The sequence below is a fragment of the Puma concolor genome, chromosome E1, assembly GCF_028749965.1.
Source record: "Puma concolor isolate L17-30 chromosome E1, mPumCon1.1.hap2, whole genome shotgun sequence".
Lineage (NCBI taxonomy): Eukaryota > Metazoa > Chordata > Mammalia > Carnivora > Felidae > Puma > Puma concolor.
In genome coordinates, this window is record NC_141680.1 from 45,864,989 (window position 1) to 45,877,242 (window position 12,254).

General features: G+C 37.5%; 3 protein-coding genes across 7 annotated transcripts in view; 2 read left to right on the forward strand and 1 right to left on the reverse strand.

The window, feature by feature from the left end:
• Window positions 1–12,254, forward strand: part of LOC147574432 (uncharacterized) — a 299,824-nt gene that overhangs the window by 252,419 nt on the left and 35,151 nt on the right. The gene's annotated exons all lie outside the window — the stretch shown is intronic.
• LOC147574438 (EF-hand calcium-binding domain-containing protein 13-like) overlaps window positions 1–12,254 on the forward strand; it is a 153,028-nt gene that overhangs the window by 124,604 nt on the left and 16,170 nt on the right. Inside the window, 4 exon segments of the mRNA XM_086686450.1 lie at window positions 3,970–4,113; window positions 5,016–5,087; window positions 7,705–7,848; window positions 10,583–10,645. Of these exon segments, the coding sequence (XP_086542576.1) occupies window positions 3,970–4,113; window positions 5,016–5,087; window positions 7,705–7,848; window positions 10,583–10,645 (423 nt within the window).
• The window catches only part of LOC147574441 (pleckstrin homology domain-containing family M member 1-like), a 192,630-nt gene that overhangs the window by 24,332 nt on the left and 156,044 nt on the right, over window positions 1–12,254 (reverse strand). For 2 of the 5 annotated variants that reach the window (XM_086685517.1, XM_086685511.1), the window contains one exon: window positions 4,433–4,557. The exons of the other annotated variants lie outside the window; for them this stretch is intronic. The gene's annotated coding sequence lies outside the window, so the exon portion shown is untranslated. The remainder of the gene's footprint in view (window positions 1–4,432; window positions 4,558–12,254) is intronic. 5 annotated transcript variants of the gene reach the window in all.

Consider the following 12,254-nt stretch of genomic DNA (forward strand, 5'->3'; position numbering starts at 1 on the left):
TACTAAGCTGTCTCTAAAGATTGATTTAACAGTGGATTGGACTAAGGAGCCACTAGAAGCAGGAAGATCGTTTATTTAATCCATTCAGTCAGCAAATGAGTGACACTATGCTGGTAACCAAGACAGGTAAATACTGGTCTCTGACCCCAGAGAATTCACTGAAGAAAGACAGCTGAGCAAATAAATAACTACAAATTGTGCTAAATGTTAAGGAGGAAATGTACAAGGAGGCGGTAGAGCGTTAAGGTGCAGTGACTTAATTTAAATAGGATGGCCAGGGAAGCGTGTGTTCTGACATGTGACATTTAGGCTGAAACCTACAGGATTAGAAGGAATCAGCTGCTGGAAGAGTTGGCAGAAGCGTCTTTCAGACAAGAGGAAGAAGCTGTGAATGGTTCTAGGGTAGGAAATAACACATATGTTTAAGAAACTGAAAGGCCTTTCTGGCTGAAGTCTAGTGAAAAAAGGAGAGACTGGCAAAAGATGATGTTCGAGTGATGGTCATGGACCAGATCATTCAGATTCTTTAATGAAAATAAAGGTAAGGAATTTGAATCGAGTTCAAAATATAATGGAAACCAATGAAGTGTTTTTATTTATTTATTTATTTTTTTAATGTTTATTTTTGAGAGAGAGAGAGAGTGAGCAGGGGAGGGGCAGAGAGAGAGGAAGGCACAATCTGAACAGGCTCCAGGCTCTGAGCTGTCAGTACAGAGACCAATGTGGGGCTCGAACTTGCGGACTACGAGATTATAACCTGAACCGAAGTCAGAGGCTTAACTGACTGAGCCACCCAGATGCCCCCAATGAAATGATTTTAAACAACAGAGTGATATGATCAATCTAGTCACTCCCGTTGCAGTGTGGAGATTGGATTGAGAGAGGGAAAGAGTGGTATTTAATAGTATTTAGAAACATTTGGAAATAATACAGGCCTGGGGAGGTGAGGACCTGAAAAGGGTCCTCAGTATGGACTAGTAGGGAAAAATGAATGAAAGAGATATGCTAAAAGGGGAAAAAACTGTGGTGTCTGGGTTTAGAGAGAAACAAATGAAAACAGAACCATGGGTTCCAACTTAGGTTAATGAAGGAATGAATCTAGTTGAAAGTATATTTATTTCAAGTTAGTAGCAATGATGGTACCTCAGAGACTATCCAGAGAAATAGGCACATGAGAAAAGCTGGAGCTGTAATTTGGCCATGTAATTGCCTCATGGAGGTAACAGCTGGATAACAATCAGGAGAAATAAATCTCAGAGATAATATAGAGAAGAAAAAGCAATGACCAAGACCTTCTAGGCTAGATTCTTAATCTGTTTAGTCAATTTCTTTACTTTGATTGTTTTATCAATCTTTGAGTTAATGCTAATCCCCTTAAGGTAAAATGAGAAAGATTTTACCATCTTATGGATAGATGTCGCATATCATGCATAAGTCACTTCTCTTTAATTGATAAATGTAATATAATTCCTGAAGAGATGTTTTTGTGGGAAGGTGTTGGAGGAAATGATTGACAGCATGATCTTACAGTTCTTCCAGAAGAATAAGAAGAGAATAAGGAGAAAATAGGAGTTGGAAAGGATGTGGTGAAATGAATGGCTTTTTTTTTTTTTTTTCACTTCCTACGTATTCGTGTAAATTGGGCCAATTCTTCTGAAAGAAAATTCTAAGAGGGTTCATTATTAGGATTCCACTGAATTTTGGTTTAGAAAGATAGGATGCAGTGGAATACTATGTGGTCATTTAAAAATAATACTCCTAGAATAACATGCTGACAAGGGAAAATGTTGAAAATACATTGCTAAATGAAATGAAACTTGATATTAAAGAGTATTAAGACCAAACACCGTTAAAATGTAAATCATTAAGCACGTGGCATGGCGTGTACTCATTCTGTAATTGGAAGGAAGGAGGCTAATTAAGACGTGAGGGCAGGTAGTCAGCTACCCAAATTGTACAGAGGACGGTGAAGGCTAAGATTATTAGATCTGACAAAGAAGGGGGTTGAGAGGTTATTTGCTGTTCTTTGTAATAGCAGAAGCATTGTGCTCTGCATCAGAATGTTTGACCTGTAGTCTCATGTTTTCTTCCTCATGATCTTGGACAAATCACTTCATCTAAATATAAAATACAGGTATATGTGCTGAACTATAGATAATAGTACATGTCCTATATATTTCGTAAGATTTTTTTGTGGCTGTCAAAAGAAGTAATATAGAAGTACCCCATAAGTTATAAAAAGTGGTCAAATGTAAAGTAGTATCATTCCAAGAGGGCTATGGGGGCTTAAAATAGAGATTGGGTGATGAAATAGGGGCAAGAAATACTAAATTACTCATTTGAGAAGCTCAGTAATACAGAATGGAGGGAAGTAGAATAGTAGGTAGGCATGACAATAGGCTAGAGGAATGGAAACATTAAGGGAGCAGAGGAGAAAATACATTAGTCAATAATCAAGTAACAATTAGTGAGTCTATTTGGTATGCATGGTAGAGATCGTAGAAGTATTATAGCACACGGGTCTTGTGCTCATAAGGGAGGTTATGGTGAGATGAAAGAAAAAAGACATTTAGAAGATTGTATACTAGATCATGTGGCACCAGCCACAAGAGCTACAAGAATTTAAGTATAATGAGAAGAATACATCTTATATATACTGATATTATGCCATTATTATATATCATGGTATATCAGAATGAACTATGATAATCTGGGGAAGCCTAAAGGAGCAGATGGACCTTGAACCGGTTGCTGGACTGGGGAGAGAATTTAGATGTATATTCTAGATGAGGAGACTAGCCTGCCCAAAGAAAACATGTGAGAATGACTTAGATGTCTGTGAGGAATAAAGTAGAAAGATGTGGGATAGATTTGGGAATGCACAAAATCTGAATGATAAAATACCTACTTTATAACAGTGCAAATTATAATATGGCTGAGTTTGTCTTTCCCCAAATACATAATGGAATTACTAACTACCTTATAGCTATCATATTTTTAGGTGTCTATTTCTAGGCAGAAAAGTTTTACCTGAATACAAAGGCAGTGTCAGCACATTTTGTACCTAGGAAGTACAGTCATCACAGTCAGAAGTTATAAATCCATATTCCAAAGTGCTAAATTCAGATTGATTATATACTATTAGAGAATAAATACGGGTTTTTCCTAGACAGAATACGTAAGTACTTAAAGTGCTAGGAAGGATAGTTAACCTCTAAAAAAAAAGCTCTCTAGGATCTTTCACAGCATCAGAAATTACGATCATTAAGACATTCTTTTGTATTACCTATCTTAGGCCACTATTAAAGTATTGTTATTAAATAAGAAGGAAACTGACACGGAGGGGGAAGCAAAGCTCTCTCTTCTGTTAACATTGGTTTCCAATTATTAAAAAAATAACAATTCTAGGTTGATGGGGGGTGGGAGGGAGGGGAGGGGAGGGTGGGTGATGGGTATTGAAGAGATGGCATCTTTTGGGATGAGCACTGGGTGTTGTATGGAAACCAATTTGACAATAAATTTCATATATTAAAAACAATAACAATTCTATCAGCAGATTAATTAGCGGTTACTTGTGTATACCAAGGTTCTCAGCTCTAAGTACAAGAGAATCAGTATAAGACAAATTAAGTTTAATAAAGGGACGGGAAAGAGGCAGATTTGAGGTGGCAGTGACTAGGGGCAGCAGAGAGATCCCTGGACACATACTGAAAGGATGTAAGAAACTTGAGAGGCAAAGATAGATGGACAGAAGGAGACAGATATCAAGGCTTAATTTCTACTATGAGTTTGCCCTATAAGTGATCTATTTTGTAGGTATACAATGAGAGTTAGATGTGTATGTACCTCAAGAGAGTGTTTAAGGTGAATGCTTAAAAAATGCTAGGTATCTATATTAGTTTTTTGAATCATAGTTTAAGCTAATTGTTTAGAATTTGCATCTAAACTGAAAGTATTTTCTCCGGATAGAGGTTAATGAACTTGCAAAGGCGTTAAACAAAGTCACCAATGAAAAAGTTGTTGTTGATGATATAAAACCTATACTGAAAGGCTTGGGGATTTATTTGCCAGAGGAAGAATTGCAGGAGATGCTTACATCCATTTCTCTGGATAGTAAGTATTTCTTTTCTGAGTCATTTATTCCATATCACACTCGTGTTTACTTTCACTCATAAACCCACAGAGCTGATTGATTAGGAATCAGATGCAGTGAGTTCAACAACATTAGATTTTCCCTATTAGGCTTGGCTGAGAATTTGCTTTGGATTAGTCTCATATTGAATTATCCTAGGGATGTATAATCTTCCTGTCTTCATCCCATCGCTTTGCCTCCTGAGGTTTGAATCATACGTTTTTATTGGACAGGAGCTGTGCAGCTCTCTCAAGCCCCTGAAATGCAGGGCCAAGCCTTAGTGTGGTGACACACACTTACCAGTTTGGTTTCCCCACGGTCCTCAGAGGGCTACAGTGGTGTTTTTGGAATCCTGCCAGTGGGAGGTTTAACTTACATGCAGAGCAAAGGGGTACTTTTCTTCTTCTTCAGTTCCAAATACATGGCTAATAAAAAACAAAAGATGCACACTTCCTTTACTAATATATCTTTGCTTATAAGTATATATATAGTCTCCATTAGGTATTTCGGTTGGGGTTTGGTTTATGGTACTTGTAGGGAATATCTTCTTCCCTCGTAACATAGATAGTGGTAGTAGGACTTGTAATGCTGAAAAATTCAGAGAATGTCATACCAGAGAGGAAACTTACCAAAAAACAATGGTCCCAAGTGGTTAAAATGTGTGTAAAATTCATGAAACACTCATTGGCTCTACAAGAAAAAAGACTGCAAGAGTTATCATAATCATGTTCCTTTTTATAGTCTGAGGTGTGTTTAGCAGAATCAGAGTTAGAAAACAGGACTAACTTGGTTCTGAAGATTTGGTAAGCATGCATATCTTTTGACCTCATCCCTTTGTATCTTTGGGTGAAAGACCATTCATTTCTTGATGTTTCATTTTCAGACGAGGGGAAAGTGAACTTAAAAGATTTCCTGACTCAGTTAATGAAAATGCCATATCTTACAAAAGTTCAAAGTAAGTGAGAATTTTTTAACAATAAAAATTTTGAGTGGAATCCTTTAGCTTTGATTATATGCATTTGTGCAGTTTTCTAATGCTGAAGCACATCATGTATGTAACAAATGTACTTTGGATGATGAATCAGGAAGGGATCCTAGTCCTGACCTTTTCTTGACTTAAATTTTATGAACTTATAGTATTTTTCCATCACTCAAAAGGGATTAACTAAGTGTTAATAGCTGAATGAATAAGGAAACCATAAAAAGGATGAGATCATGCCATTTCAGACAACATAGATGGACCTAGAGGGTATTACGCTAAGTGGAATAAATCAGACAGAGAAAGATGAATGCCATATGATTCAAATTATAAGTGGAATCTAAAAAAAGCCAAACAGGGTCACCTAGCTGGCTTAGTTGGTAGAGCATGTGACTCTTGATCTCAAGCTTTTAAGTTCAAGACCGAAATTGGGGGGGGGGGGGCGCCTGGGTGGCTCAGTGGGTTAAGCGTCCGACTTCGGCTCAGGTCACGATCTCACAGTCCGTGGGTTCGAGCCCCGCGTTGGGCTCTGTACTGACCGCTCAGAGCCTGGAGCCTGTTTCAGATTCTGTGTCTCCCTCTTTCTCTGACCCTCCCCTGTTCATGCTCTCTCTCTGTCTCAAAAATAAATAAATGTTAAAAAAAAAAAAAAAAAAAAAGACCCAAATTGGGTGTAGAGTTCACTTAAAAATACAAAGAAGAATTATAAATAAATAAATAAATAAATAAATAAAGCCAAACAAACAACAAATAAATAAATAAGCAAATAGCAGAATCAGACCTATAAATACAGAGAACAACTTCATGGTTGCCAGAAGGGAGGGTCTTGAGGGTTGGACAAAAAGGGTGAAGGTGAGAGGGAGATACAGGCCTCCAGTTATGAAATGAATAAGTCACAGGAATAAAAGGCACAGCATAAAGAATACAGTCAGTGATATTGTAATAGTGATGTAATGGGACAGATGGTTCACACTTGTGGTGAACAGAGCATAACGTATAAACTTGTCAAATTACTAAGTTGTATACCTGGAACTAATGTAACATTGTGTGTCAGCTATACTAAAAAAAAAAAAAAAAAAATCAATGTTACCTTTTCTTTTTTTATCCTATTATATGTTCATAAAAATGGGATTTTATCATGAGAAGATTAACTATTGAAACATGTAGGAATATGTTGAAACATACAAGCTTCCTCCATATTTTGTAAGAGGTATTCATCTCATTATTCCACTGCCTTAGCCATGAGGCATTGAATGTAATCTGGTTTTAATGTGTTCATTTAATTGACATCTCCAACTGTGAGATATCTGTGATATCTGTGGAACTTCTGGGTCTCCTTGGAGCCTTTGTTCTTGAGATTAATTGAAATGGCTTAATTTCCTCTAAATTTTAATTCCCAAGATTGAAACTGAACAAAATTCAGAAGGCCTAATTTAGGTAGCTACAAAAATGAAATTATTCCCTAGAGTGTAGGTGTTTAGGATGTGACCCAAATGGTATGTTTTTTCAACTGACAAAATATTTTGTCCTTAATCTCTGGTTTTCTGAATGGGATCTATAAAACTCTCCTAGGTATGTGGTTTATAAGCAAATCTCTTACAGGATTAATGTTTATGATGTGATAGTGTTTATCATAATACGTTTAAAATGTGTTTTCTTACTTGAACAATTGAACCATGATACTTTCAGAAATGAATGTTACCTTTTTTTGGTATTGATAGCAGTGCTAACTAATCCTTCCATTATTTGGGGGACTTTTTGTATGTATGTGTTGGATATATCCAAGTATCCACTGAATGAAAAAAATTAAGAATAGTCACATCAAACTATGGCTGGTTATCTAATTTTTGGCAAGAGAATTGCTAGAATTACTTTTATGCTTAGTTATCCTAGCTTTAATGGAATTCCCAGCCTCTGATATGCCAGAGATGAGTATAAGCGGATGTCCTGAGATTCCTTTATATGTAATCATTCCTCAATCTCAAATTAAATATTTACAATGCCCTGTTTAGCCTAGCGCCTAAACATTCTATGAAATCAGATAGCCTGCACTTCACACTTGGCTTTACATTTAATAACTGTGTATGCTTAGACAGACTAGCCTCTCTAAGGCTAGGTTTCCTTATCTGTTAAATAAGGGAAATATTGGTAACAACCTCACAGAATCTTTGTATTAAAATGGGATGGTGGAGGGGTGCCTGGGTGGCTCAGTCAGTTAAGCATCCGACTTCAGCTCAGGTCATGATCTCGCGGTCTGTGGGTTCAAGCCCCGCCTAGGGCTCTGTGCTGACAGCTCAGGGCCTGGAGCCTGCTTTAGATTCTGCGTCTCCTTCTCTCTCAGCCCCTCCCCCACTCCCACCCTGTCTCTGTCTCTCTCAAAAGTAAATAAACATTCTAAAATTTTTTTTAAACGATAAAATGGGATGGTGTGTATAAAGCACTCAGCATAGTGCTTAGCAAGCACTAAGCTGAATACTTAATAAGTGGTAGAAGTAGCAGTAGTAGTACTACTAGTAGTAATTATTGTCACTCAGGACCCACTGAATATTGCATATTTTTTAACTTCATGTATTGCATATTTTTTTGAATATAGAAAAAGAAGGCCCCTTGAAAACTTTGGCCGCCATTAGGAAAAATGAGGTCACTCCTGATGATCTAGACTCCATGATGAAAAATATAGGAGTTCCATTACCCCAAGATGCGATTCAAAGATCCCGGAAGAATGTGGCTATCACGGGTGAGTATTTAACATTTCTAGGTATCCTTTATCTTAGCTGACATGCATGTGTTTGAACTTTTCAAGAATCCTTAAAGCGTTTATCCACTTCATGGATTATCCGAGCTCTTTTCTACCAACTACCCACTTGGGTTCTACTTATTTTAAGTAGCATCATACAGAGGAGGATCTATACGGTAGGAGGGTATGTGTCTGAATGATACGCATGAGTCTGTCTTTTTGATGGAATCTACAAAATATCAAACGTTTTTCAGTATAGCAATTACAGTTGCCAATCTCTGTTCATATTCCTTGTTCTCTGACATGCATTTTTTCTTTCAGAAGATGGGAAAGTGAATTTAGAAGGGTTCATTGGCAATTTAGTCAGTTCAGGATTTTCATTTCTACCTGAAAGTAAGAATTTTCAGTTGAATGGAGATAGCTAATGATATGTAGGTTATAGATCTCTTGGGAAAACCCTAGCTAGATTTTGAGATGGTCTTAAACTGATTTACCACTGGCATAATTTTCTAGTATCTTTACTCCACACATGTCAAATGTGTATGTAGCACATGAGAACATGCCCTTTAGAGAGTTCTAGTTACCTCTTCTGCCTAGTCTGAGACCAGAGTCTTGACTGCAGTTATCTTTCCACTAAGGACCTTGTGAAGAAAAAAAATCACATTAATTAAAATGACTAAACCAGCACTTAGAATTACACTGTTTGCAAGTTACTCTACTTTAACTCAAGTGTAATTGTGTGAGACATATGAGTATGATAAATAGTGGGTTCCTGATATTGATTTACAATAATTCTTCTTTAAGAAATGAGTGAAAATCTTTGTTACTGTTAGGAGAATTTTTCTTCAGGTTTGTTTTTTTTCTTTTGTTATTTCAACGTTGTTTTCTTCGGTTATTTCTTTGTATGAGCTCCATGTTTTTGCCCCTAGTTTCTCTTTATACACTAATTCAAAGTTTAATTTTAGCACAATGTTTGTCAATTACAATGTTAAGGACCCTTTTCTTCTTTTGGTTTGCATAGTATTTCTGTAACCTTAAGCCTCTGAATTCTCTGATAAGCTGCCCTTTCTTGCCAGATGGTGCTGAAAAGGAAGGAATGATTTACATTTTGCACATTTAAGTGAGAAGAATATCTCTGACACCAAGCCAAAATTATACACACATTCAAACCACTTCATATTGTCCATTTTTAAGTGCCCTCTATGGTTGCAGAAATTCAAGGTTTACTTCTTTGACCATTTCCACCTACTTTTGGATAAGCACATATATGTAGCTTTGATAAGCAAAAAAATATTTATGGAGAGATGTTTTGTAGAAATGCCTGGGATCCATACCTGAGCTGAGATCAAGAGTCGGATGCTTAATTGATTGAGCCACCCAGGCGTCCCTAGAAATGCCTTTTTTGAGACAACTTCCTGATAGTATATATCAACTGCTTTTGGGAACTGGTGTTAAAAATAGCCATATCAAGAGTGTCACTATATCTTCAGAAGATGTTGCCCATTAGATTATTTAGTGATGAAAAGTGTCTTGAACTTTAGATGATTGATTGATTGATTGATTGATTGATTGATTGATTTTTTAGAGAGAGACAGGGCACGTGTGCTCACCAGCAGGGGAGGGGCTGAGGGAGAGGGAGAAAGAATCTTAAGTAGGCTCCATCGTGAAGCCTGATGTGGCTCTCCATCCCACAATTGACCATGAGATCCTGATCTGAGCTGAAATCAAGAGCTGGATGCTTAACTGACTGAGACACCCAGGCACTCCTTGAAATTTAATATCAGAAAAAAAAATTCTCTCTTCCAAAGACCAGTGTGCTTCTTTGTGTAGGTAATAACCTGAGTTCCCTTTTATGCCTTAGCTTCCAAAAAGTTTCAGATCTAAACTTAATATTTAAGCACTATTAACCATGTTGGCCTTGTTTGTTATTTACTACCTTTTTCTCATGTGTTTTTGATGCTCACATTTCTCATTATGATTGTTGTATTTTCTATTTCTCCATGAAATGTTGTCAGTTCTGTTATATACTTTCTAGACTCTCTAATTTGGCTCATCTGCATTTATGATTGTTATATCTTCCTGATGAATTGGCTGGCAGAGAATACCGAATGTATCATATTGGAAGAGAAATCACTTTTTCCTCTGAGTACAAGCTGAAAATTGATTCCTCATTCTATGGCTACATGACTCTTTATTTACCACATTTTTTTAATGTTTATTTATTTTTTTGAGACAGAGAGAGACAGAGCATGAACGGGGGAGGGTCAGAGAGACAGGGAGACACAGAATCCGAAGCGGGCTCCAGGCTCTGAGCTGTGAGCACAGAGCCCGACACAGGGCTCGAACTAACAGACCGTGAGATCATGGCCTGAGCCGAAGTCGGACGCTCAGCCGACTGAGCCACCCAGGTGCCCCTACCACATTTTACATACTGGCTCCTAACTGTTCCCTCAACATCAGCCAGTAACACTTCTTGTCTAATATCATATGGGCTGTACTGGGTTAAATGTTCCTGTGCTTATAGCCATATTCTCTTTAAAATGATCAAAAGAACATGTTTCTATTTCTGATAGAATAACTGAAAGTGTGCATCTGAATACATGTCAAAAGACTCTTCTTTTCACACTGAAATGGAATATAGCGATGTGAAGATAATAGGAAGTATTTTTCTGAAATTGAAAATTATTAGCATTTCCCATTCTCATAGCTTTTACCGCTTCTATTTTTCTCCTAGGAAGTAAGGTTGATGACAGCAACTTAGACACTTTTCTAGGAAACATGAAGATGGAGATGTCAGGTAAAGAGTTTTGTAAGATTCTGAAGCACCTGTCAGTGGAAGGGGACATAGACATAGACATGGTTCACATGGTTCTATGTTGTGAGAAGTCTTTTTATTACTGTAAACTTCTTAGATATAAAATTCTTATAGAAAGAACCATAGAAAATGATAAAAATAAAAAAAAAGTTACCTTAAGTGTTATGCTTTAGGCTCTCCTCCTTGAGAATAAATGTTATGGTTTCCAAAAGTTCCATTTGGGAGGTGTGGAAGAAAGATGGAAATGTATTTGCTATGTTATGTTAGTACTTTAGATCCAAACTTACGTTTCTAGGAATACTTTGGCAACCTTTCCTCTGTATCACTGATTCAAAAAGCATCATTAAGATCCCACAATATTCTTTTTATTATTTAAAAAAAATTTTTAATGTTTTCTATTTTTGAGAGAGAGAGAGAGAGAGAGAGACAGAGCATGAGCGGGGAAGGAACAGAAAGAGAGGGAGACACAGAATCCAAAGCAGGCTCCAGGCTCTGAGCCGTCAGCACCGAGCCCGACGAAGGGCTCGGACTTTAGGAGCGGGGTAGCATCCTAAACTGCCACCGTTACCATGTATACCCAGTCCAATCCACCACGAAAGGCCTGGCACACAACATTCTGCTCTTTAAACTTTTTTTTTTCAATTTTTCCTCCTTTCTCCTTTTAAAATGCTATTCTGCACTTTGAAAACAGAATCAAGACATGATAAAGAATCAGCTTCCGAAGAAAAGGATTTCTATAGAATAAATACAGCTGTATTACACTGCTATTAAATAGCTCAATGCAGGAAAAAATTTACAAGATACAAGTTTGTTTGTTTTTTACAATATTAAAAGGCAGGAGTTTCAACTTTATAAATCTAAGAACATTTTATGCATAGGGTAACGTGCATTACTGTCATTTAAAGAAACACTGACAAATCCTTTAACTTGCAAATCTGATGAAAAAATATCAAAATGTTGAAAGTTGTGGAACAACCTAACCATTAAGCAATTTATCTACTATTTTTATATGATTACAAAATGTGAGGAGCACCTGCGTGGCTCAGCCGGTTTAGTGTCCGACTTCAGCTCAGTTCCTGACCTGGCGGTCGGTGAGTTTGAGCCCCGCTTCGGGCTCTGTGCTGACAGCTCAGAGCCTGGAGCCTACTTTGGATTCTGTGTCTCCCTCTCTCTCTGCCCCTCCCCCTCTCACGCGCTGTCTCTCTGTCTCTCAAAAATGAATAAATGTTAAAAAAAATCAAAATGTGATAAAAAGCCCTTATCTTGCCTCCCCCCTTTTGGTGATATGATCATACCTGAGACGGTCACAAGGTTGACCAAGGAGGGCGATGAGCGAGCAATGGGAACCACAGCTAGGACCAGACAGGGTTCCACAGGCAAGGGGAGCATGAAAGTGGAAGGGCCTAACTGACATCGACAGGGAACTGGATGTGAAGGAAACAGGACTAAATGAATCAGTCTGTAAAAATGGAATTATTTTTACATGAGATGACTGCTCATGTCCCAGACCCCCTAGTTTGCAGAGAAGTGGGAATAGAGGTGAGGTAGTCCTAACGTGGACTTTATAGACCAGGGCAGGTAATAAAAGCAT